The 26834-nt window shown below is 38.3% G+C and overlaps 2 protein-coding genes across 12 annotated transcripts in view; one reads left to right on the top strand and one right to left on the bottom strand.

Annotated features, from left to right (window-relative positions):
- The window catches only part of MIER1 (MIER1 transcriptional regulator), a 61870-nt gene extending 55154 nt beyond the window's left edge, over positions 1-6716 (top strand). For 9 of the 10 annotated variants that reach the window (XM_054533373.2, XM_024246340.3, XM_024246368.3 and 6 more), the window contains 2 exons: positions 836-975; positions 3626-6716. In XM_054533373.2, the coding sequence (XP_054389348.2) occupies positions 836-975; positions 3626-3954 (469 nt within the window). In that variant the 3' untranslated portion in view covers positions 3955-6716. The remainder of the gene's footprint in view (positions 1-835; positions 976-3625) is intronic. The other variant, XM_024246369.2, reaches the window with a different exon arrangement.
- An 11929-nt stretch (positions 6717-18645) lies between these two features.
- SLC35D1 (solute carrier family 35 member D1) overlaps positions 18646-26834 on the bottom strand; it is a 54828-nt gene continuing 46639 nt past the window's right edge. Inside the window, exons 12-13 of one of the 2 annotated variants that reach the window (XM_024243811.3) lie at positions 23354-23486; positions 20353-23056 (exon numbers count right to left, since the gene is read on the bottom strand). In XM_024243811.3, coding sequence (XP_024099579.1) covers positions 23378-23486 — 109 coding nt within the window. In that variant the 3' untranslated portion in view covers positions 20353-23056; positions 23354-23377. 2 annotated transcript variants of the gene reach the window in all.

Here is a 26834-nt window from a genome sequence, read left to right as displayed (position 1 = left end):
CAATAATACTTTATTTACAAAAAACAGATGGCCAGCCCACAGGCTATAGTTGGCTGACTTTTATTCTAGTGGTTTAGTAGCACTTTTTGGATTATGAAACATTTTCATGTACATGTATAATGCAATAGCCATGTGTGTTAGATAGAGGTATGATTTATCTACATTTTGTAGGTAATACACTAAACCTGAGAGAGACAAGTCTCTCTATCCCAGATCTGCTCACCAATGTCACTTAACCACAGTTACGTAGTTCAGGAATGATTTAGAGAAGAAATGAGCTCACATACAATGAGAAAGTGACAGGATAAAACCAGCAGATAATCCCAGGAATTTAGTTAGCATCTTATAGCTCAGATCTGGCAGAAATATAATACCAAAAATATCCAGGAAGGTTTTAGGAGGTAATCAGTCCTTTTTTTTGGGCTCAAATTTGTCTTTTAGGTATTGCCTTTAGGAGCTTTAAAATTCAATCTGTGTTTGTACAGAAATTCTTTTGTACTGTTGCTAGACATCACCCCTATCACTTCAGTTAAGAGATCTTCCAGTTCTAGTTGGGCCACTCTGAGCACCTGCCTACAACTTTACAAGCTTTAAAATTTCCTGTGGGTCTCTAAAATTTGTTACTTTAAAGCCTTTATGCATTTTTCCTATAAACATGTAACCAAAAGGAGCTTTTCATTTAAATACTCAGATCCTGGTATGATAGATGAAGCACTGGAATGAATGTTAAGTGAATATTAGGATATATTTGTTAAGAAAGCCTTCTAAATTTAACCTCAACTAATTTTTAATTTTCAGCTCTTTTTAATATAAAAATTGTTTTATTAATTTTAAGGGATTACATGGATCGTCTTCTAGATGAAAGTGAAAGTGCTGCATCTAGTCGAGCACCATCCCCTCCCCCAACTGCATCAAACAGTAGTAACAGCCAGTCTGAGAAAGAAGATGGCACTGTAAGCACTACTAATCAAAATGGTAAGCAACCAGAGAAACATTTCTCTTTCTTCATAATAAGGGACACTTTCTTTCAGTGACTTGGGAAATTCAGTTTGGGTTTCTGTTAAACTTCCAGAGCAGAAAGTAAAAAATGATAACACATGAGACAAACATAACATCAGCATACATATATACTAACAGAATACAAAGTGATTGGACATCAATAAAAAGTAATTTTAATAAAGCATACTATCAACAGTGACTATTTCTTGTAAGAAATTTGTTCTTTTTCAGTAGCATCTCTTTTCCTGTCTATCTAGTTGGGCTGATGCCTAGATACAAGTATTTATGTTAACTCTTAGGTCAAAACCCTGCAGTTTCACATGAGATATACAGATCATTGCGAAATACCTTGATGTAAGGTAACAAGTGCACTGTTTTGAATATTTAAGTTCTCTTTGATAGCATAATAACCTGAAGAATGAGAAAAGATAAAGCCGCTATCAACCTGTACATTAATATTCTACAGAAATACTTGTTTTTCTCTCCAAGAGAAAGAGAAGAAAAAGGCATACCAATTGTTTGAGGTTCAGATAGTGTTTCCGTTTAAAATATACAGTGGACCAGAGATCACTGTGCTGATCAGTAGTAAGAGCCAGAGAATTATTTTGATTTCTTCTTTGATTAAATGATCTTGTTAAGTAAAAGAGTTCCAAGAAGAAAGTGATAAGCTCCACCCCCAGCTCCTGTGAGGAAACTGGTAATAGGAGAGTACCAGTGAAGAGCTGACTTCTTCCTGACAGAAACTGGAAGAGAAACAGTGTGAAAGCCTTGATCCTCTTCTGACCTTTGGTCTCACATTGGTACTGCTGGAGTGTATATGCTTAGTTCATTTCATGACCCCTCTCTGTTCCCTCACTACTTCTAAGAATAAACCAAACAAACAAAACTTAAGGCCCAGTAACTATGTCCTGGTCCAAGAAGGTTTATTGACTTGATGTCTAATGTCTGTCACATCCATTCTGAAGTAGAATAAGATGCTGAGACTCTGACCTTGGGACTAACGGTATGGGCTCAAGGGAGGCAGACAGTTGGTACTACTACTGTTTTTCCTGTTTGTTCTTAACATTAACACCAAATAAATCATTTTCTTTTCCTTTTTAAAAAATTATTTGATGAGAACATGCTGTTAGGCTAGGAAAGTGTTCATAAGTTACTTATAAATTACTTGTAGCTCAAAAGCCACTCAACATTACGTACAGTCAAAACTGCCAGCTTTTTCAAAGAAAGGAAGGAACTTTTCATCCCAATATTATATTACTTTTTTATATGGGGCTTTAATTAGTACTTTTGAAATCTTAGTTATTTTTGACCTAATCACAGTCTCAGCTAGCTTTTTGGACTTGTTCCTACAGAATTGTTCTCTTCAATATATTGTGATGCATAATCCCCATGTGCATTCATGATTTGAGTGCATTTTTGAGTTGGTCAAAATAGAATATTTTCTTTGATCAGAATACAGTATTTGAGGCTCATCCTTTATGCTGAATATTTTTCAAGCAATTAAATTGTAATTATTCAGTGATGCATCCTATATTTTACTTCCTATCACCAAAATTTGCATTCCATTTTACAGTCTAAAATGAACTTTTGTTTTATTTTATTAGAATAATTTTGCTTTTACTTTTCTCACCTATTATAGAATTTGTATTTACTTTTTAAGTAATTTGTATTTACTTAAGTAAATAATTTAGCACTTTCAAGTATATGCTTGGATAGTGCGGCATTAGTTTTTTAACATTATGACAGATTATTTAAGTCTACTTAGGTAAATAGTGTGTGATCTTCTTTTTTTTCTTTTTGAGACAGAGTCTCGCTTTGTCACCCAGGCTGGAGTGCAGTGGCACAATCTCGGCTCACTGCAACCTCCGCCTCCTGGGTTCAAGCGATTCTGCTGCCTCAGCCTTCTGAGTAGCTGGGAGACAGGGTGCACGCCACCACGCCTGGCTAATTTTTGTATTTTTAGTAGAGACAAGTTTTCACCCTGTTGGCCAGGCTGGTCTTGAACTCCTGACCTCATGATCCACCTGCCTTGGCCTCCCAAAGTGCTGGGAATACAGGCGTGAGCCACTGCACCCAGCCTTGTGTGATCTTTTAAAGTACAGTTCCCATAGATTTACATGAAGAATAAGAAAGTCATGACATCTTGCCTTTATATGGCAGTTTACTCAAGCTTTTTTAAGAAAGAGCATTCATCTTGCTTTTTCTTGGTTTTAGAATGTTGAAAACCTTTTGTTAAATCTGAGTAATTTATTGCATTTTCCATTAATTCAGCTTATTTAGACTGCTGGATCCAGTGCTTATTTGCTGTCACATATACCTATTATGCTTTTAATATATGCCAAATTCTGTTCTTAGTTCTTTACATTTATTAACTTATTTAATTTTCACAACAACCCTGTGAGGAATATCTATTATGATCTTCATTGTATATATGTAATGAAATGGAGATACAGAAAGAGTAAATAATTTGCCTAAGGCGACATAGCTAATAATAGAGCAAGAATTTGGACTATGTATTTGATACCTTGCTTCCTTGATAACAGTAACTACAATAAGCTGTTTTATAATAGTTTGCAAATTTAACTTTTTTCTAATTGTGGTTTCATATATATTTCTTTCAACTTAGGAGTGTCATCTAATGGACCAGGTGAAATATTAAACAAAGAGGAAGTAAAAGTTGAAGGGTTACACATTAATGGACCAACAGGTGGAAATAAGAAACCACTTCATGCAGATATGGATACTAATGGTTATGAAACAGATAACCTTACCACTGACCCAAAACTTGCCCATATGACTGCAAGAAATGAAAATGATTTTGATGAAAAAAGTGAGAGACCTGCCAAAAGGCGAAGGGTAAACAGCAATGGAAAAGAAAGTCCAGGTTCTTCTGAATTTTTCCAAGAAGCAGTCTCACATGGGAAATTTGAAGAACTTGAAAACACAGATGACTAAATTTTAGACCTATTTTACTTTCTTTGGAGTAAATTCTGGTGTGACTAAAATTTTCAGGGTTGATGGGTTACCTTAAAAAGTTGATTTCCTTGAAGCAGTTTGAAAATTTGAATTGAGTCTTAATTTTAGGAAATGAGGTTTCATAATTCTGCCTTTTGCAGATTTTTTTACTTTAAAGCTGTCAGACTCTTTTAAGGGTATTTTAAAAATTAGTAAATTTGAATGAACTAAAGATATATCTCTACCTTCTCATTTGAGTATCTTTAGTTCATTCAAATTCACTAATTTTGGTAAATTTGAATGAACTAAAGATATATCTGTACCTTCTCATTTGATGTATTAATCATAAAATTTCACTACAAGGTAATTTTTGCTTAGTTTGATGGATGAATGGGAAAAAACTCAAGTCCAAATTTCTGCTTAATACCAATTTCTCTGCGTTTCTTGAAATGTCTTTAAAACAGAGATTTTTCTCACCAAACAGTTTGAGTATCTTTATTAAGGAAACCCTTACGAATCCTGAAAATTATGCTAGCATGATTTTTTTATATATAGAAGTTTAAAAATAAACCAGGTCAGGTTTGTATATGTAAAATTGTTGACATCAATGATGTCTTTCCATATTCTTATCTGGGCTTAAGAAATACATTCTGTATTTTTCCAGATTCTTTGTAGCCTTTGAAAGATTTTTACAGTACATATGTCTTGACTGAGCTGTCCTTTCTTAATACAAAAGCTTGTATAATTTTCTTAACTTGTACAGTTGGTAAACTTTTATGAGAGGAATTGTTATTCTGAGTCTGTCAGCTTTCATTTTATTTTGCTAAGGTTTTTCTAATGAATTTTTAAGTGTTTGTGTAGTAATTAAGTCGTATTTCTTATCCAGGTGGTAAAAGCATTCATAAAAGATTATAAAATTTTTTTTTTTTTTTCAGATTTCTACTTAAGGGCAAGTAATTTGAGAATTCTGAAATTAAGCATGATGCTTAGATTGCAGTTTGTTTTGCATTTGCTATAATTTTCAAAATTATTTTTGAAGCAAGACAAAAGTTTAATGTCAGCTTAAGTGCTTAAATATATCATGCTGACCAGAATCCTGTTATTTTTATATGCATCATAAAATTTCCCATTTCTGCATTAAATAAACAAAGGAGGAGGTCAAGTGATACTTAGATATTGGCACACACAAGGAACAACTGTTGGCAGGCAGTATCGATTTTATGAAGAGAAAGTGAAGTTTGAAAACTTTTCAAACTTTACTGTTTACAATCCAATTTTTCAGATTTGATAATGCTTTTCCAAAGTGAAAATAAGATACACAATAATCATTGCTCTGTGTGATTACAGATAGGATTATCCATCTGCATAGCCTTGTAAAAGTGCCATTTTATTTTTAGTGCTAAATTCTTGTTAAATAATGTAGTTTTATATAGCTGATAGACCAACCTATATCCAAACTTTTATAAAATATTAATTATTCTTGTTTTTCTCACACAGGCATACTCCAAATGCTTCTTCCAGTTCATTTTTCAGCCATCAGTTCAAGAGCCAATGCCTTTTTAAAGCTTCTGTCGTCTTAGTTTTTAATGGCTCAACTGTCTGATGCAATTGAGTGAAGGTTTGCACTGAGAAATTAGCGTTCAGGCCTTACCCCCATGAAGTATTACTGTTAACATATGTTCAGACTGCTTCCCTTCACCAATGTGAACAACTTTTTTTCCCAAACAGTGTTAAAAGCCACTTTGCAACACTTGACTTCATCTTAATGGACATTCACTGTTGTTACATACATATCTAAGTAAATCAAAGTTTTGGGTGGAAGTGTTGAGAAGTATGAGTTTTTTGTTGTTTTTGTTTTGTTTTAGTTAAAACTTTTAATTTATCCAGAATGGCAGTAGCTTTAGCAAGCAGATGGTCACAATCTGATTTCTAAATCATTTTTTATTAAATGAATCCAAAGTATCCTAGCTCTTTGTCAAAGATGGTCTATAGAAATGTTTTTAAAGATTAGCGATGCTGTACTTTTTGAATTGTTGCAGTGTTGGAGATGCCATTTTCACCTTTTTAAAAAGATGCATTTTATTTGCAGGTTTGTGAAGTTCTTGCAAACTCTTACTACAGAAACGTTTTAAGTAAATTCTCAGGCATGTTTGCAAAAATATGGCACATGTATACATTTTAGGAAATGTTACTTTTGTTAATCTTCAAAAAATACACCTAATGAAAGACATTCCACTATTATGCGTAATGCTCAGCTTTTTGTAAAGAAATATTTAATTGTATTTTGTGTTTATACAGGTATTTCACACAATAATTTGTTCTTAATGCAGCCACTATAACTTGATAAGTCATTGCACTATTTAAAAAGTTTTAGTAATATCATGAATTTAATTTGCTTAAGATTTAGTACATTTCAGAACTTTTGAACTTTTGACAAATTGCATTGGGAAAAGAAGTCTGTTAATAGTGATTTAGTCTCCCCGCCTCATTCCCACCCCCAACAAAGCACTATCATTTTCATTTGGAATGGGTATTTTCTGTTTCATGATGTACTTTTAAATAGAGTTCAGGATCTGCAATTCAGTTCAACACAAGTTTGTTGAGCTTTAAAATGTATTTGAAGTAATATTTAAATAGGCATTTAAAATTTCAAATTAGATGTTAAATTTATGCATAGTAATTTTGCACTGTAAAATAATCCCCTTCTCCCATTCTTTGTCTGCCATTCTGAATATGCTTATTAAAATATTTTTTTAAACATATTTGCCTACATAATAGTGTGTGAATATTTTCATTAGATTAATTCACTAAGATTTTATTAGAGATTGTTTGAATGATGCATGTTATTGACAATGCAAATATATATATATATATACACAGTCTGTTTGTTTCTTCTATTCCTAGACATATTGCACTACTTTTTCAGTGGTTCTTGGTCCCCTTTACCGCATCTTGGGTGATGTATTTTTGTCTTCTTCCCCTTCGCCACAAGAGATCCTTTCAGTCCCTAGACCTCCATTCACTCTGTTTCTCTTCTGCTGGATTATATAATTTAAAAATAATTTGTTCCCGTATTTTGTAGTGGAGTTCATATAACATTATGTTTTGCAAAATAAAACTTGTTTTGTCACAATATTTTCTTTGCTATCGATGGATAATTAGGAGTGGGCACTTGGAATAACTGAGGGCTGGTGAATATAATAGGCAATATTTACATGTGTGCTGATGACCCTAGGGGTATGTAACTAAATACCAAATCAGAGATAGTAAGGTTTTCCCAACTATAATCCATATTCATGAAAAATGCCAGTGTGGAAAACCATGTAACATACAGAACAGGAGTTTCCAAATTTTAACCTTTTATTCTAAAAATAACTTTCTTCTCTCAAAATGACTTTTTCTGTATCACATAATTCTACTGATACAACTTTTTACCATAAAAATTAACTATTTTCTTTAATATCAAGTTCGTCCTTTGCAAAATCTTAAAAGGTTTTCCACACATCCATCCACCCACTTACAGACTGATTTCATGTATCTGAATATCTGATTAACCTCTTTCTTTTCTAATAGCAGTTTTCCATAAACTCTTGTCATGTACCCTTAGTATTGTGCTGATCTTTTGCCAACTATACGGACGTGGAGATTTTCCTTTTCTGAATATGATTATTTTTAATTTCAGTTTGTCTTTAGTTTGTATAAAGAATTATAGAATGTATAATGTAATTAAAATGCCATTTTGCTTGCTCTTGAGTAAGAAGTAATTTGAACACACTTTTAAAGGCTACTTATTCTGTGAAGAATATCGAAGAATTGCCATGTAAACGAGATGGGTTCTAATTGTCCAGACTGATGGTGACAGTTTCACATTTAAATGTCAGTGATGACAAGCTTTCATTATGTTTCCATATACTCTAATATCCAGCAAATATTTCGGCCTATACTTGTACCAGGTACCATGCTTGCTTGGCTTGTGGCTTCAGAGATGTGGCATGCCCTATTCTTCAAGAAGGCAGCAGATAAGTGTTAATGGTAGAAGTATATTCTGAGTACAGAGACAGCAAAAAGAGGAATAGGCACGATCTCAAGAAAATGAGTTTACCTTCCTCTTTGCCATATAAGTCTAACTAAATATTTTTCTTTTGTCAAACTTCGTATTTGCTGGAAATTAACCAACATGAAATGCATGATTTTCCCTAAGAAATGTTGTCTTTTAAAACAAAGATTTCCTGCAGAGCCAGTCCTACCGTAACAGCTGTGGATTATTTAGGACTCATCCCTTTTTTCTTGTCATTCACTGTCCCAAGAGCACTACTATTAGGTGGAGAATCTCCTGATTTTCTGAAGTTTGGAAGAGAGGAGGCCTAATGCAAATTTGGCCTGGTTATAGAACATTCACTTTTTGGTATTCTCATCGTTGTTAATTAACATGAATGGTTGACTCAATGTAGAGAGTTGGCTGTGGTGTTCTGCACACTGACTGGAATTTGTAGAGTTCGGGTAGTTCCAAAATAAATGGTTTCACTCAGCAAAATTAGATGATCCCTGAAATTGACTTTGGATTAATATGAGGAATATATAAACTTCTAAAAAATTATTTGAGACGGTCTCACTCTGCTGCCTAGGCTGGAGTGCAGTGGCAAGATCATGGCTCACTGCAGCCTTGACCTCCTTGGGCGCAGGTAATCCTTCCACCTCAGCCTCCTGAGTGGCTGGGTTTACAGTTGTGCACCACCATGCTCAGCTAATTTTTTTTTATTATTTGTAGAGGCAAGGTCTATGTTGCCCAGGCCACTCTGGAAATCCTGGGCTCGAGTGATCCTCCCGCCTCAGCCTCCCGAAGTGTTGGGATTACAGGCGTGAGCCACCATGTCTGAGCTTAAACATTTTTAAAAAGAAAACATACGGGCCTTGAATTGGGGGGCGGTTCCTTCCAGAAACAAGATCAGGTAGAGAACTGCATCAGAATAGATTGATCTGAGCCACTTTAAATTCTTGACCAGAAAATCTAGATTTAGGTTAAGAGCTTGTTCCCAAGAGCGGCTTTTCAAATTCCTTAGTCTATTCTTGTCACCATCTGTGCTTTAGCTGAGTGAACATGAGAAACTAGTTCTGCTTAGGAGCTAATAGTGGTGCCAGTCATTCTGAGTATATCCTTTTTTATTATTTTTGAAAGGTACTCCCTTAATCCCCTCTAAGCACATATTTGTACATGACAGAAATTTACTTGGGTGGCTGGTGGTTTTGAGCTTTCAAACATCCTGAATTACAAGCTTTGTGAACTGCTTTGCTGTGTGGCCCCCTTTGTTGTCTTACGCATTTGCCTCTAGTGTTTGTTTAGTAGACAAATCTTTGCATTTAAAAAACACTATGAACATACGTGGACTACATCTGCAATTTTTTTTTTTTCAGAGACAACGTCTTGCTCTGTTGCCCATGCTGGAGTGCAGTGGTATGATCACTGCTCACTGCAGCCTCAACCTCCCTGACTGAAGGGATCCTCCCACCTCAGCCTCCCAAGTGGCTGGGACAGGTGTGGGCCACCACACCCTAATTTTTATTTTTTTGGAGAGACAGGGTCTTGCTGTGTTGCCAGGGCTAGTCTCAAACTCCTGGGTTCAAGCAATCCGCCTGCCTCAGCCTCCCAAAATGTTGGGATTACAGGTGTGACCACCACACCTGGCCACAAAATTCTTGTAGCTAGTGCTAGTAGGTTAGAATAAAACAGCTCCCTTAGGATTGCAGCAGATGGGAGTTGTTGTAGATACCTTTGAACAGAATGATACCAGTTTTGGCAAAGGGATCTATTTTCGTGTGTATGTATAGTTAGGAAAAGTAATGAAGCTCATATGCCAAACGTGGTGGACTTAAAGTGGTCAGACTCCCTTATTAAAGAAGTCTCATAGCACTTGTCCCAGGTGTCATTTGGTTTTGCATGATTATTTCCCCCTCCGACAGTAAGCCTCCTGAGGGGGAGGGTCGAGTCTGTTTTCCTCACTATCATACACCCACATCCAAGCACCATGCCTCTTCCCTTACTCACTGAACATATTAGCATATAGGTTATAGCATAGCCTATAATCATTTGTCTCTCCTGCTTAGGGCCTAATTCTAGCTACTCTTTGCAGTGACTGTTCTATTCTGCCTTTGGGGATACATCTTGAGTTGCCCTTTGTACCGCCGCCATTCTTCACTTCCATCTGAGTAGTAGTATAAACGTGTTTTCATCCAGTTACTACATCACTGGTAGAGGGTACCATTTTACTTGCTTTTTGGGGGAGCTCCGACTCTAGGATTTTTGAAAACTTTTCTTTCTTCAAAGGGTTGCCTGGTTAAATTATGGAAAACAGCATCTCCCATTGCTTGTGTAATCCTATACCTACACATTCTCCCACTCTCTAAAACCTGTTGATTTGGGGGAGGCTGGGGAGAAGAGAAGAAACAATTACATGGATGTCAGTGACCACATTGCTAGCCTGAGTCCCAGTTGCCTTCTGGGTTCCACAGAGAGTCACAGTCCCATTTTTGTGGCATGAATACTAGCGGTATCAGAGCCCTTTATTTCCTTCCCTAAAGTTTGTCAAAAAGTCAACTCATCATCCATGTGACAAACTGAGGAAGTGTTTCTGAACCACTGTCATTTATATCCATTCTAGTCTTCACAAGGTATATCCTATAAGTCTAATGGGGAAAGCAGTGGATTCATCTGATGCTTGGAGCCACATTAAATGTTTATTAGTTCTTCTAAATATTCCAGAACAAAGAGTGAAAGCCCACAGTACCTGGCCTTGCATTTCCTTATCTCCAACTATACCTCATATTGTTCCTCCATTTCAACCAAGGGATAGCCTAAAATATTATTTTATTCAGAATCCTCCCAATCAAAATATTTACAGCTTTTTTTATATCATACCACCTTTTTCCATACCCACTCATCCAAATTCAGCCACGTTTCAAGATTTCTCCTCTTCATCTGGCCATTACTGTATAATCTGTGGTAAGCAAAACCTCTAAACTGGCCATCTGTAAAATAAGGATACCAATGTGCCAGTAGGTCTGTTGAGATTATAAATGAGACACCTTATAGGAAAATATTTTGTCCCTAGAGAGTGCTGGCTAATGACCAGGTAGGTAATAGTACACGTCTACAATCCCTTATCCAAAACCCTTGTGGCTAGCGGTATTTCAAAACACATCCACAGCACATTCTCAAACCTACGGCTGGATATATGGCCACAATAAAATGTATTGACATGAACTTCAGGTCAGATTTTGTAGCCAAATTCGACAAGAAAAAGCTTGGTTTTCAGAGCCCTGTGGATTTCAGAATTGCAAACTTGTAGTGGCTTTCAAATTTTTGCTGGTGCTCACTTGGCAGCTGATCCCAACTGCCTTTACTTTCTATATAACTGGCAAAGAGAAAAATTAGCAGGTGCACTCTAACCTGTATAGCAGCAACAAAGAACCTTGCACACTCTGAGCCTTCTGCAGAGCAACCGGAAGCCTATAAATGAAGCAGGTGAGTGAGAATAGGCTGCCAAAGCCCAGATGCGGTCCTTCTGGAATCTCTCACTCAATCCTCTTGTCTTACAGAAGGGAAAATCCAAGGCCGAAAATGGAAAAATGACTTGTCCCGAGGTTCAGCAACTTTAGACTGAGCTTCTTTGACAATGTCGGATGCCTGTATCCTTTTCCTTCATGGCACTTAATGGCTCACACGTATTCATGGCTAGAGCCATGGGCTTAACCCTTGTCCAGTCAATCCCGATGGCCAGAGAAGTAGGATACTATTAGCTACCCTTTACCCAACTTGTCTTTGTGCGGTTAGGCAGGTAGGTCTTCATCATAAGATGGCAGCACCCTTTGGGTTTATTTGGCTACAACAGTTGGGGAAGATGCATTCCCTCAAAAGGAAAATAGGCTGGTCACAGAGAAAGACTATTAGGCAGATAAAACAAGTCTACTGCAAATATTATCTACCATTCTTAAGTGATTGCTGTTAAAAGCACGGCACTAATTATAAAACAATCTTCACAACGTCATTTTCCCCAATTTACAAATAAAACTGAGCTACCTTGAGAAGTTGTAAGACTTGCTCTTTCCAATGATCTGGATTTTGTTTACCTATTTTTCTAAGTCAGGTCTTTGTGTTTAGGGAAGATGTGTGTTGTAGAATAGAAAACATGCTGCTTGCAAACAATCTTTCTCCTAGCTTTTTCCCACAACTCTGAACTCTAGAAAAGAGAAATTCCCCCAGTTGGAAAAAAGATGTTAGTAGGCTCTGAGAATGGCAGGAATGTGAGCTTCATTCTCTAGAAAGACATCAGAGGAATGACTACATGGAGTACAAAACAGGTTGGACTCTAGGCACTGGAACTTCCAGTAGTAGAAACTATCACCAGGGCAAAGTTTGCAATTTGTTGTACCATCTGCCTTCAAAGGACACCTTAGAGTTGGTCACTAAGGAGTTCAGCAGTGAGCATGATGGACTGAAGACAAGAGTCCCTCTTGTATCTTCTGTGCACAGGCAATTCTCTTGGATCTTGTGTAACCTTAGCGAAGAACTGGGACTGAATTTCCTGGTAGGTGGCAAGATGGGGACTCAGATATATTTTGATATAAAATAATATGTACTGTGACATTTCTTTCACCCTCAAACATCATATACTTTACTGCTTGTTCTAGGAAGCTCCATGACCTCAGAGAAAAAGATAGGCTTTACAGAAAGACCAATTTATATTCTAAGCAAAGACTGTCTCACAAATACCACTGTCCAACAATAAAACTTTCCCATGCTTGTTTCACCTCTAAAATAACACTAGGACTAACTTTAAAGGATTGTTTAGAGGATTAAAATGTGTCATTACGCAAGGTGCTAAAAAAAAGTCTGTGTAGCATGTAAAAATGGCTCAATAAATGTATTTTTACTGTGGTATAGCAGGCACTGTTTCTTGCTACACTTCAAATATTACCTTTTTGGAAAACTCTTGGAAACGTAAGTTAGTCACCTCAAAAACGTTACTGCTTTTATACTCGGAAAGCATTGAGGTTAGGTGAAAGTACACCATTATGTTTTGTAAGTTAAAATAATTGGATCAAAACTTACTGGCTTACCTAAAATGCAGGACAATCAGCATTCTTGTATTGGTAGATCAAAATCAGCTTTAAAAACATTTAGGTTTGCAAGCATGCATGCTTAGATGTTCATTAGGTCATGGGATGGCCATGTGCAGCACTGGACTCTCAGCCCTAGCACAGGTGGGCCATGAGCCCTTAGGGAAAGGTTCCGCTCACCTGACGACTCCGGTGAGATGATTGGTTTCACTGTCAGTGTCATGTGGCCATCTTGTCTACTTCGTCACTATTAGCGCCGCAGCACCCTGAGAACTGCCAGTTTAGTCCAGAGAGAAGCTGAACTCGTAATTCTGATGGATGATGAAAACAACAAGATATCAAGAAGTCCAGGCCAGGCGCAGTGGCTCATGCCTGTAATCCTAGCAGTTTGGGAGGCCGAGGCGGGTGGATCACTTGAGGTCAGGAGTTCGAGACCAGCCTGGCCAACATGATGAAACCCTGTCTCTACTAAAAATACAAAAACTAGCCAGACGTGCTGGCACAAGCCTGTAGCCCCAGCTCCTCAGGAGGCTGAGGCAAGAGAATCACTTGAACTCGGGAGGCAGAGGTTGCAGTGAGCCGAGATCACGCCACTGCACTCCATCCTGGGTGACAGAGCGAGACTCTGTCTCAAAAAGAAAAAAAAAAAAGAAAAAAAATCCAAAGTGATAATGGGTGAAGTCTATTCAGCATCCTACAGTGGATTATTAAATTTTTAAATCTTAGTTGAGGAAACAGGTGTTTCAAATAATGTTCTGGAAACTATCAGGAAACCTGTTTTCAATATAGGCCTCAAGTTTTAATTAAGTATTTAAGTTGGTTTCTTGAAAATAATTAAATAAAATACTTAATTAAAAAAAAGTTCCCAAAGTTAAAATGGTCTCCTGAAGACAAATTTAGGCAAAAAAGGAAAAAAAAAAAAAAAACAACTTTACTTAAAAAAAAAAAAGAAAGTCTCATCACCTGTTAATTCTAATTCCTAAAATAACTCAAATCCCTTCTTTTCTATGAAAAAAGAAACAACTGTACTATAGGACCTCATCATTCTCACTAGCGCAACAGCCTGCTCTATCTGATACACTCACCTCCAGTCCTGCCCTTCTGTGATCCCCACCTGACAGTCATCCACGCAGCAATCCCAGTGATCCTGTCATAGTGCAAATCTCATCTGTAGTAGTTCAACTTAGTCATGCTGGTAGCCAGTGGGCTAAGTCTAGCTGGCAGATTTTTTGTTTTATTTCAATGCCTTTGAGCAGGTATGTACCCCAAGCCCCACCACTCACTCTAGGTATTCACACCTGGCCCCTGTGCGACATCTGAATTTGCTAACCTCTGACATACAGTATACAATCCAAATACTGCAGCTGGTGTGATCTTTCTAAAATGCAAATGAGGCCATGCTTCTGCCCTGCTATGCTAAAAAAACAGACCAAAACCTCTGTCTTCATAGAGCCTGAAGTGCTATGGAGATGAAATAAGGGAGAGAAGAGAACATGGTGTGGTGAGGGCAGGGGAGCCTATTTCAGATAGGCTGGTCAAGGAAGACCCACAGAGACGAGGGCACGTACTATAAGGAGAGATGCACTCCAGTCAAGGAGTGGGACAGAGGCCCTAGAAGGTGGGTGGGCTGTCCCCACCAGTATTTTCTCAGGCAAATCCTAGTTGTTTTTCAGGAATCAGCTCAAATGCCATTTCTCCAAGGAAACCTTTCCTACCATTCCCAGGTGGAATGAAATTCCTCCTCCCATACATTCATATGCATATCTCAGCTATACTTTCATAATTCTGTCATCATTTGTGGACACTGTCCTCAAAAATATTCACTGAAAAAAATTATCTGAAAGATAAATAGGCAGATATGATAAAGCACTCTTGATGAAACCCTCCTGTTTCTTTCTCTAACAACGAGGGATGATATATAAAATATATTCTTCAGAAAGAAAGGGGTTTTGGAATCAAAGTCCAGGTTTACATTTCTCATGTGAGTGAAGTTGGACAAATTCCTTAGCCTGGCTAAAGCCACCATTTATGCACCAGTAAAGTGCTGGAAGGACCAAATATGAGAAGGCACATTCTAGCCCCAACCCAGTGAAAACACAGTCGGCCCTCAGTAAATACTGCTTTTCCTTCCTCTTAAACTGCTTTCCATCATTTAGCTGCCAAAAGCAGGTGTTGCCACAAGAGGGCACTTTTAGCACAGCTGGAAAAGCATGGCTGCTTTGCCTTCTCAGATTAAACCAGCCACCATCTCATGCTTAAGCTTTAAATCCACAGTGGGTGAACAATGAATGAAAAATAGTATTTGACAAGTATAGAGCGGTGATGAGTTTGGTACTGCCAAGTCTATTACAGACAGACTTAAGAGAAACGAGAACCTAGCATGGTGGTGAAGAGCAAGGGTGTCTGAAGTCAGACTGATTGGGGTTTGAATGCGGGTTCCCTGACCACACCGGGCAAGTGTGCCTCTCTGAGCTTCATCTGTAGATGCCAGGCCTCTACTAGAGGATGGGTGCTGGCCCCAGTGAACTCAGTCTGGCTTGATGGATGGATGAACCAATGGATACATAGGCCCCAAGTGATGAGAACTGTAGGAAAGAAGAATTGAAGTTACCTGGTAACTGCTGACCTACTGCGGGTACACAATGGCACCAGCTCTGGGCATTCTCCTCTCAGCAGTGCATCATCTATAGTGTTGCCCAATACTGACAGCCTATGCTTCAAGGAAGCCAAGTGAGACAAGAAGCTATCAAAAAGATGAATTCTAATTTCAACAAATTAGAAAAAAATCAGACTCTAAGAGGGTTTTTTAAAGTTGATTAAAACATGTGTTAAGGACAATCTCTTCAACAAATGGTGTTGGGAAAATGAAATATCCACATGCAAAAGAATGAAGTTGGACCCTTACTTTACAACATATACAGAAATTAACTCAAAATGTATTCAAGATCTAAATTTAAGACGTAAAATTATAAAACTCACATTGGATTTGGCAGCATATCTTGGATATGCCACCAAAAGCACAGGCAACAAAAGTAAAAGTAAATAACTGGACTACATAAAAATTCAGAACTTTGCTGTGCATCAAAGTCAATGAATATAATCAAAGGAGTGAAAAGGTAACCTGTGGAATGACAGAAAGTATTTGCAAATAATATATCTGATAAAGGGGCTGGGCGCAGCACCTTATACCTGGAATCCTAGCATTTTGGGAGACCCAGGCAGGCAGATTGCTTGAGCCCAGGAGTTTGAGACCAGCCTGGGCAGCAATGACAAAACCCCGTCTCTACAAAAAAATTAGCTGGGTGTGGTGGTATGCACCTCTACTCCGCTACTCAGGAGGCTAGGGTAGGAGAATTTCTTGAGCCCAGAAAATTGAGGCTGCAGTGAGCTGTGATCATGCCACTGCACTCCAGCCTGGGTGACAAAGTGAGACCCTGTGCTTAAAAAAAAAAAAAAAAAAAAAAAATTATATATATATATATGTGTATATATATATATATAACCCCTTTAGATATAGATATATCTGTGTGTATATATATACACACACAGATATAGAGACGTATAAAGATGTATCTGTATATATATGCAGATACCCTATATCTAAAGAGGTTAAATATGTATTTACAACATATACAGAAATCAAAAATATATTCAAGATCTAAATTTAAGACATAAAATTACAAAATTCTTAGAAAACACGAGGAAAGCTGTTAAATATATATATAATCCTTAAATATATATATTAATTTAATAATATAAATATTGTTATTTATACATTATATGTTACTGTTAAAAATATATATATATATATCCTTAGACATATATATCTAAGGGGGTTAAAATCCAGGATATAAAGAATTCTTACAACTAAACATCACCTCAAGCATATGAAAAGATGCTCAACATCAGTAATCATTAGGAAAATACAAATCAAAACCAGAACAAGATTATATCACATCCATTAGGACGGCTACAATCTGAAAAACAGAAAATAACAAGTGTTGGTGAGGATGTGGAGAAACTGGAACCCTTGGGCACTCTTGGTGGGATTCTAAAATGGGCCAGCCATAATGGAAAACAGTCTAGTGGTTTCTCAAAAAAATTAGAATTACCATATGATACAGGAATTTCACTTCTGAGTATATACCCAAAAGAAAAGTAAGTGGGATCTTGGCAGGGCACAGTGGCTCATGCCTGTAATTCCAACACTTTGGGAGGTGGAAGCGGGTGGATCACCTGAAGTCAGGAGTTCGAGACCAGCCTGACCAACATGATGAAACCCCGTCTCTACTAAAAACACAAAAATTAGATGGGCGTGGTGGTGCATGCCTGTAATCCCAGTCACTCCGGAGGCTAAGGAAGGAGAATCGCTTGAACCCGGGAAGTCGAGATTGCAGTGAGCCAAGATGGTGCCATTGCACTCCAGCCTGGGCAACAAGAGTGAAACTCTGTCTAAAAAAACACACACAAAAAAGTGGGATCTTGAAAAGTATTTGTACACCCATGTTCATAGCAGGATTATTCACAATAGCCGAGAGGTAGAAGCAACCCAAGTACCCATCAACCAAAGGCTGGATAAACAAAATGGTACACCTACAATGGAATATTATCCAGACTTAAGGAAGGAAGGAAATTCTGACATATGTTACACAACATGGAATAACGTGAAGGGCATTATGCTATGTGAAATAAGCCAGCCACAAAAAGACAAATATGGTACGATTCCACTTATATAAAATACCTAGAGTAGTCAAATTCATAGAAACGTAAAGAACGGTGGTTATTGATGACTGAGGTGAGGGGAAAATGGTGAGTTTCTGTTTAATGGGTATGGAGTTTTAATTTTGCAAGGAAATGTTCTGGAGATTGGTTGAACAACTGAATATATGTAACACTACTAAACTGTATGCTTAAAAATGTCTAAGATGGTATATTTTATGTGTATTTTACCACAATCTTTTTCTTTAAAAAAGGTTTAATATGCTTCTCCCTCTGACACAACTTAATGTGCTTCCACCTCTGCTGAGTCTGCTTGTACCAAAATGCCTCTACTTGATGAGTAAAGCTACTCAGAAGCTTGGAAACCTGATAATGCAGTTGAAATACCCTGAAAACAGAAAGATTAGCACTTCTTTCCTTCTAATTTACCACAAGTATGCCACAAGACACTGGATATTCAGTCATACGTACTATTCATAAAAGCAATTGTATATAAAACAGTATTTTCTACATATGGAGTCTCAACTAACAGGATGCCAACCTCTAAAATATGGGCAGACTTCTGGCTCTGGATTAGTCTCTGTATGCAGTTACAAAGGAATTTTAATACTTGTTTTCAGGAAAAAGTATTTATTTTACACCATTACAAAAATATTTAGGCACATAATTTTCATGTTTATGTCACCTGATTTACATATCTCAATTCCTCAGTACCTTTTAACACTAAAAATGGTCATTTGGTAAATAGACTCTAAAATGAAAAAATACTGTGAGAAGCTAACACCTGTAGACAAAAATCAGTTGATCATCAGCATGAGAAAGAAAACATTTGTGAAAAAAATAATCTCTAAAAACATTTTTGTGAGACAATAAATCTAACCAGTAGATTTCTTTTTAAAAAGTATTTTCAAAGAACAAAGCTTTAAAAAAAAAACAAAACTACAACACTGTAAACTATATCCTCATACCATGAAGCAGCATCCTGAAAGTAAGACCTAGAAGACTGGCTTAGAAAACAGTAATGGTGCCAGGGACTCACAGTATCTGACAACTGAGACAGGCCTGCAAGCAGGGGCAGCATGGGGTCAAGTGCTTTCAATTCAGAGAGGGGAAAAGGAACGCTGGCCTTTCCAGGAGCCATCTTAAGGTAAAAAACTGAGAAAGATTTAACTGAATTGCCATTCTAAAATGTAATTATCTTTCTTTAAGATAGAAAATAATTTTCCTGGCCGGACATGTGGCACACACCTGTAATCCCAGCACTTTGGGAGGCTGAGACAGAAGAGTTACTTGAGGCCAGGAGTTTGAGACCAGTCTGGCAACACAGTGAGACCCTGTCTTTACCAGAAAAAAAAAAAAAAAAAAAAAAAAGGAAGAAATGAGCCAGGCGTAATGGCACATGCCTATAGTCGTAGCTACTTAGCAGGCTAAGGCAGGAGGATCACTTGAGCCTAGGAGTTTGAGACTGTGGTGAGCTGCTATGATTACGCCATTACACTCCAGCCTGGCTGGCGACAGAGCAAGACCTTGTTTATTTAAAAAAAAAAAAAAAAAAAAAAAACGAGGGGGAGGAGGGGGAAGAAAATAATTTTCCTTTATTAAAATGTACCGTCACAATATAAAAGCAATTTTGTTCTTTTTTAAAAATAGGTAGAATCACTTGCATCATGTAATGGCCATAATTGTGTCCAGCAGATATTTTTAAAAAAGAAGAGACAGTGAACAGAAACTGCTACCTAAGGATTCTAGAGGCAATGAGACACAGGGTCCTGTTTTTCAGGATATACCATACTGCCCAAGCCTCTAGCATTTACAGAGCATAAATTAAGAATCTTGTTTTGCCTTGAGTCTCACCATGAAATAATGACACGGTAGCCACATTTGCTGAGTGCCTAATATGTACCAGGCATTGTGCTAAGTAGTTTCATATCCATGTCTCATTTATTCTGAACTTTTTTCCTCAGGGAGAGAAAAATCAATTACAGTCCTGTTCATAGGAAAAACCAAACTTACAGTTTTGGGAAAGCAAGAACATGTACAGTAGAGGAGAAGGCCTCAAGCTACTTACAGAATTCTAAGAGCTGTGTTGCTATCTCAGAGCTAGAAGATTAATATGAGTTACAAAAGTCCTCTCAGATTAAAAAAATGCTTTAGCTCTGTGGGATGCCCCTAAAATCAGTGATACTCATAACTATGCAGGCAGCTCTTGGTTACAAAATCAGGGACTCCTTTCATCTGTCTCCTTTCTCCCACTCAGGGTCCAGGTTACCATATCTGGTTAAAGAATTACACACTCCTTGAAAGCAAGAACCATGTCTTGTTTATCTTTTTTCCAGAGCTTAGCAAAATACTTGGCATACAACAGCTGCTCACTAAATTTTTGCTCACTGAACGAGGCTATAAAGTAAGGCAGGCCCAAAGTCCTGGGGTGCCATTTCAAACCAATTCAATGTGAAACTCCACTGTTTCTCTGTGAGGATCCTGCACCAGCTGTACTGACCAAAACCCTCCATGGATTCTTGATAAAAGAGGACTACCAAAAGCGTATAAATGCACTTTTTTAAAAAAAAAAACTAGGTGCAAACTGGAGCCTATAAATGATTGACTCATAAAGTCCACAGCCACATGGGGCAATTAAAACTCAACGGGACATGTTGGCAATTTGTAGCCTGGCCAACTAGGGTTATTCCAATCCATTTAGCCTTGACTAGAAGCAGATTGGCCAAAGAGGGTCTCACTTACATTGAACAGGAGCCACTAGTCATAGAATTTGTCTTTTGGAATACCACAGCTCATCTGTCTCAGTGGGCAAATTTAGGATTTAACTCTATATTGCCTCTTTTTCTCCCAGGAGGCAGTTAACAGGACAAAGAATTTCTGCCTAGTAAATATCAAACATGGGGCAAAAACCAGACTTTCTGGGAGGTGCCACAGTACCAGGTAAATCACCAGTATATTATAACAGGCCTGCAATAATCAAAACACAAAATCCAAAAGACTATTCAGTCTCCAGCTTGTTCACCCTGCTCCATCCTGCAATGCTGGTTAGCAGCTGAAGGAGGCATCCAGGAAGCAGAACACAGACAGGGCAGAAGTTGCTGTACTGCTCTGGTCAGCCAGAAGTTTCAGCATAAGCCAGGGCTCCCAAGGCACAGAAGCCTGTCAGGTGCATTTAGTGAAGCTGTAGCTACACAATGTTCTCAAATACTCCTGAAGAGGTGACAGATCTCCTAGGGAACCTGACCCCCAAAAGGCAGTTCAACTCCTGGTGGGGCTCTAGCCCAACACCTGTTAAAGACACCCAAAAGCCTTTCATGAAGAAATATTCTACAACAAAAATTATTCAAACATCCCTCCTTCATGTTGCTGACAGAAGGAACAGAATCACTAAAAATAGCTCTCACTATGCCCTTTCACTGTACCTAAGCAAAACCAGGAAGTGTTGGCAACATTTACAGCCAGAAGTGCATTAACAACTAAAGTCAGCCTGGAAGTGGGATAAGGGTTCCAGGACAGGGTAACCTGTCACTCTTCCTGATTTGCAAAGTATGCTCCTCTCTGACACCAAATTCAATCAACTGCTTGCTTTTTTGAAAGTGCTCAAGTGAACTCAGGATCTGTTTCCCTACTCCCTCAGAGGGGAAGGGCGGTTAATTAAATGGCAGCATAGTTCAATAAAAAGGAAATGGGTTTGATGTATTAGCAAGTCATCTTTCTCTGAGTTTTGTTTTCTCATTGGTAAAATAGGGAGAGTAAGACGCATATGACACAAGATAATATCCTTTACTCCCAGTGGAATTTTCTCAGGTCAGAAGATGCTAGAAAAAAGTGAGTCTAAGGCTCTTAATGAAGCTTGTAACTTGGGAGTTGGCTGCAGGGATAATTCTAGGGACATAGCACCACCAGCCAAGCTTTAGTAAAGACAAACCAAAAGAGAAAGACAGGAATATGAAAATGATCTCAATATAAATTTGCAAATCAAAAAAAAAAAAATCAAAACCCTAACTGTTTAGGTCAACAGAGTTCAGTGGATTCCAAACCCAATGAAATAGACACTGGTGTGTGCATTAGTGCAAAGGTACCAAATCTCTTGCACACTGGCTGCACAACTGGCCTAAGCAAACACACTAATCCTCAAAGTCAATGGATATCTCTGAGTCAAGTCATACGATTATGTTTGAGTTAACACCTCCACCCTCCAGATTACCCCAAGAGGCAATTTAGGCAGTGCCCATTCACAGCTGCTCTCCCAAAATGCAGCACTGGTTTTGAGAGAAGTTGGCAAGCTCAGTAGGTGAGCCAAGGGGCATATGATGTAGGTGAGAATGTTGAAAGGAGGGAAGTTTGCTCATTGCTCATGCCATTTAAGAAGGAAGATGATAGTTCTAACACTGACACTGCCAGACAAAAACCAACCATTGACAATACAAAGACATCTAACCAGCCTTTCCCCTCAAACCAATAAATTCAGAAATGTGGGATCTCATCATATTCATCTAAAGAGCAACCAAACCCAAAGGAAGGAGGCAAGGGAAAACAGACTTGCCTGTCTGCAATTTTCACTTAGAGAGGGAGTCAATGCTGAGCTGCATTGGTTTACAAAACACAGCTCTTTACTTGTACCTCATCTCACATTGCAGCATTTGGATTCACACTATTGCTGGATAGGTAGGGCAGGTGTTTTTAATCCAATTTACAGATTTGCGGCTTTTGAGTGCTGAAACAACTTACTTCTAGTGACATCTTCTGAATGGATTAACAGAGCTAAATTCTCAACCTTACCTCAGTCACTATGGCAGGAGTGAGATGTTTCAACTACCTCTGCAAACACCTCTGTATCTCCAGCATTTAGCACAATGCCTGGCACATATACTTAAAACATTTTAGTTGAATCAATAAATCAAATAGATGAAAAATTAGTAAAAGGCCTACTTTCTCACCCCCTTCATTATCCCCATTCTACACAACAAAAAAAGAACGTTTTCAAGGAATGCACTCTGCTCATCCTATGAAAATCAGGGAAGCCAACATAGCAATACACTTCAAACCCCACATATTTTTATAGTGCCAAAGTTGTTTTCCTTGGCAAATGGAATGATGATATGATGAAGACAATGCAATCATAAGAAATAAGATTCAGAGAAGAGAAATTTCACATATTCGTCTGCATTTCCAGCAGAGGAAAGGCTAAACTGCCTCCAGATGCAGCAACAATTTGAATGATGAAGCTCCAGTTGGCAAACATTATATATGCAGCTCTCAGGGACACCTGGATATCAAATTATGAAATAAAATACTTTCAAAACACTGATGTTTCACTGTCGGCATAGAAAAAAATTAAATTAAAAAGCCCAGTACATTTTCCAGTCTGATATAAATTAATTCAAACAATGTATTTAAAATAGAGTCAATTATAAGTTTCTCTCTTCATAAAATTTTAAAAGGCAGCAATCAATCCTCAGATTGTACAAGTGCAAAGGAATGGTTATTTCCTCCATAATCAAGACACCTCAGTGTCTGTGTAGGAACTGCCAGTGTTCTGAGTTGATTAAAAACTTAGGCCTACGTATCAGATGAAGCAATCCTCCGGTCACACTGCTCCTTTCCCCTTAATATCCAGCTTGTTATTAGCCTCTGACTGTTTGCTCAGCTGCTCTTCAGTGAAAGTGATATAGGAATACACCAGGCTCCCAGCAATGCTGCAAAACAGAAAGTCACTATCAGAGATGGAGGAAGGGAAGGTTTTAGTGTAAACACTCTACTCGGTAAAAAAACTTAACGCCAAAAAATTAGATGAAGGGTAAAGTTTCACAGTGGGGAAATTCATACAACGAAGTACTATGCATCTATTAAAATGGTATAAAATAAAAACAGGCATTGACACATTAAATTTTATAAGACAGCTTAAATTTTTATGAGAAAATATATCATAAAACATCAAGCATTGTCTAATCCCATTTTATTTAAATGAACATGAATATGTACATCAGTATGCACTGGAATAGACAAAAGTCTGTAAGGAACACACCAAGAATATTAACAGTGGTTGCAGCTGGATGCTGACAATACAGGTAAATTTTTACTTGTATTTTTTTTACATTTTGAAAAATAGGCGTTAATAGGAAACATCCCAAATTAGTTAAATATGCAGACCCTAGGAGATTCAACAGAGCTGATTTTTCTCTGACTAAAAGCAAGTTCACAGTGGGGAACTTATCATCTGGGCCGTCAGCCTATGACAGGTGGTTGCTGGTACCCCTCACTTATCCATCGCACCTACCACCAGGAAGGATCCCTCTTTGGTGACAATGATTACTTGGTCCATTCTCTGTGGGGACCTGAAACTCACCTAGGATACACAGCCTCCTACCCAATTCACTAAGTGGAAAGTAGGCTGGAGGAGCTCACAGATCCGACCACTCCTGCCCTGCCCTCCCTGGCTCTTCCACTGAGACTGCCACCCAGGACTCCCTTGGATTCCAGCCAGCTGGATGCCTGACCTGGGCTCCAATTCTTCTGCCCTGGTTTTGGCCCTCATCTTCTGCCTGACCACTTGACTCATGAACTTGCTGCTTATTTGAAATCAATTCTGTTCTCCTCTGGGCTCTGACATCAGCCCCAGACCAGCTGCAGAAGGGTGAGAGATGCCTAGCTCTTGTTCCCACTAGGAAGAAAGCGGGATCAGGCACTGGCGCTTGTTCTTTACTGCACACGCTCGCATAATACTAGCCATTCTCTGAGACTCCAATCAATCCAAAATAAAGCCTTTTCCAGTTTAACCTTCCCAACCAGATTCTTCCTTTTCCTCATCTGCACCTCACGGCACTTAAGAGCAATCAAATTATTAAAGTCTACCTGTCAAGCATTTTATATACATTTCCTGTTTTTGCAATATTCCTGCAAGGTACACTATCCCTCCAAGGTGTCCATTTTATAGATTAGGAAAGTCCCAGAGTCATAAGATAAATTGCTCAGGGTCACAAAGCATCCTAATGATGGACCAGAATAAAACCTAGGTCAGTCTTTCTCCACTCCAACTGCTGCCTCCCTTATGACCCTTGTGCCACTGAATATTAGTTATCCATCCTCACTTTGTCCTTATCATCTTGTTAATTTCCCATGGCCTTAATTCTTTTAGCTGTACAGAGTCTCTTGCAATTGGCCTGGCACTTCTTAGCAACACAATAAGTAACTGCTGAACTGAGTATCCCCTATCACCCCACTTGAGGAAAGGGGGCCTCATGAACCCAATTCTTACACTTTTTTTTGTCTTTTTCCCCACTTTCTGTGGAAAATGGGGTCTCGCTATATTGCCCAGGCAGGTCGTGAACTCCTGGGCTCAAGCTATCCTCCTGCCTCTACCTCCCTAAGAGCTAGGATTACAGGTGTGAGCCACCACGCCTAGCATGAACCCAATTCTTATGCCAATGTTCAGAGAGCTTCATCTTTTCCTTCATCTAGCAGCTTTTTCCCATTTAATTTTTTTCTGGAATTTGATATGACTCTCCTAGAAACTTTTCTGGTTTTTCTAGTCCCTCAAGTAGATTACTTCCCTGCTAGCTGGCCTGGACCCAAGAAGATGGCTTACTGAAGTCTTTTTTGACTGAAGCTAAAAGTTCTTTAAGGTTCACATGTACATCCATCCACATGACAGTCAATTTCCCTTTGCCTCCAAACCCACCCCAAAACAAAGTAGAAGGGCTACCTCTCCTTTCTTTCATCCTACCTTCCTCTAGCTTCCCCTTCCCACAACAACCTAAAAAATAAAAATGCTTTCTTATTTTTCCTGTTAAGATGATCTTTGATGTTCATATTAACCCTATTTAAACTGAATAGGAATACTGGGGAAGCACAGGGTAGAAGAAGACGAAGAATGTCCTGGAATTTATTCCAGGTTTAGCCCTAATGATAATTCCAGACCCTATATTCCCAGCATAGTCAGTGTATTGAAAAAACATTGACTCTACAGTTAGGTCTTGGTTCAAATCCTGAATGTACTATAGGTTGAGTATCTCTTATCTACAATGCTTGGGACCAGAAGTGTTTCCAATGTCAAATTTTGGAATATCTGCATTATACTTACCAGCCGAGCATCCAAATCCCAAATCTGAAATGTTCCAAAGAGCATTTCCTTTGAGCGTCCTGTTAGCATTCAAAAATTCCAGATTTTGGAGCATTTTGGATCATAGATGTTCAATCTACACTAGCTATGTGACCCTGGGCAAATTAATTAATCCACTTCTGTATTCATCAAGTAAGAATAATGTTATCTATCTAAGCTTGTCTGAGGATTAAATGAGATTACACGGATAATCTTCTCTTCATTCTCTTCTCCCCTACCTTCCCTGTCAGCCCTGACACTGACAGACCAGAGGGGAGATGTACTGCTAACAAAAGGTAAGGTACTATAATTTATAAACGTCTTACTCCATTTGGGTTGCTATAACAAAATACCACAAATGGTGGCTTATAAACAACAGAAATTTATTTCTCACAGTCCTAGAGGCTGGGGAGTCTAAGATCAAGGCAGGTTCAACATCTAGAGAGGGCTCTCTTTCTGGTTCACAGACAGTATCTTCTCATCATGCTCTGGGATCTCTTACATAAGGGCACTAATCTCATTCATGAGGATGCCAACTCCATGACCTAATCACCTCCCAAAGCCCTACCTCCTAATACCATCACTTTGGGAGTTCAGAGTTCAACAAACTGGGGGAACACAAACATTCAGACCATACAGCAAGGAAATGTAACATTATGAAAGAGGGGGCACACTATTGCCACATGGTTGTAACTTGAGGCAACAATAAAATATTTTTAATTTCATCTTTATTACTGACTCGATCATTATCAAATATAGATTTACAGAAAGGGCAATTCATGAACCACCTGAAGAGAACTGAATATTCATCAACGAGCATACTATGTGTTACGCAGTGATGAGTAAACGCTTTGGAAAGGAACTATAATTTGCTCTCTAGCAGCCTTGGGGAAGGGGAAAACTAGAAGGAAGGGAAAGGGAAAATGAGGAAAAGCCCAGATTTGAA

Source organism: Pongo abelii, chromosome 1 (genome assembly GCF_028885655.2).
Source record: "Pongo abelii isolate AG06213 chromosome 1, NHGRI_mPonAbe1-v2.0_pri, whole genome shotgun sequence".
NCBI lineage: Eukaryota > Metazoa > Chordata > Mammalia > Primates > Hominidae > Pongo > Pongo abelii.
This window is presented reverse-complemented; position numbering and strand designations above follow the sequence as displayed.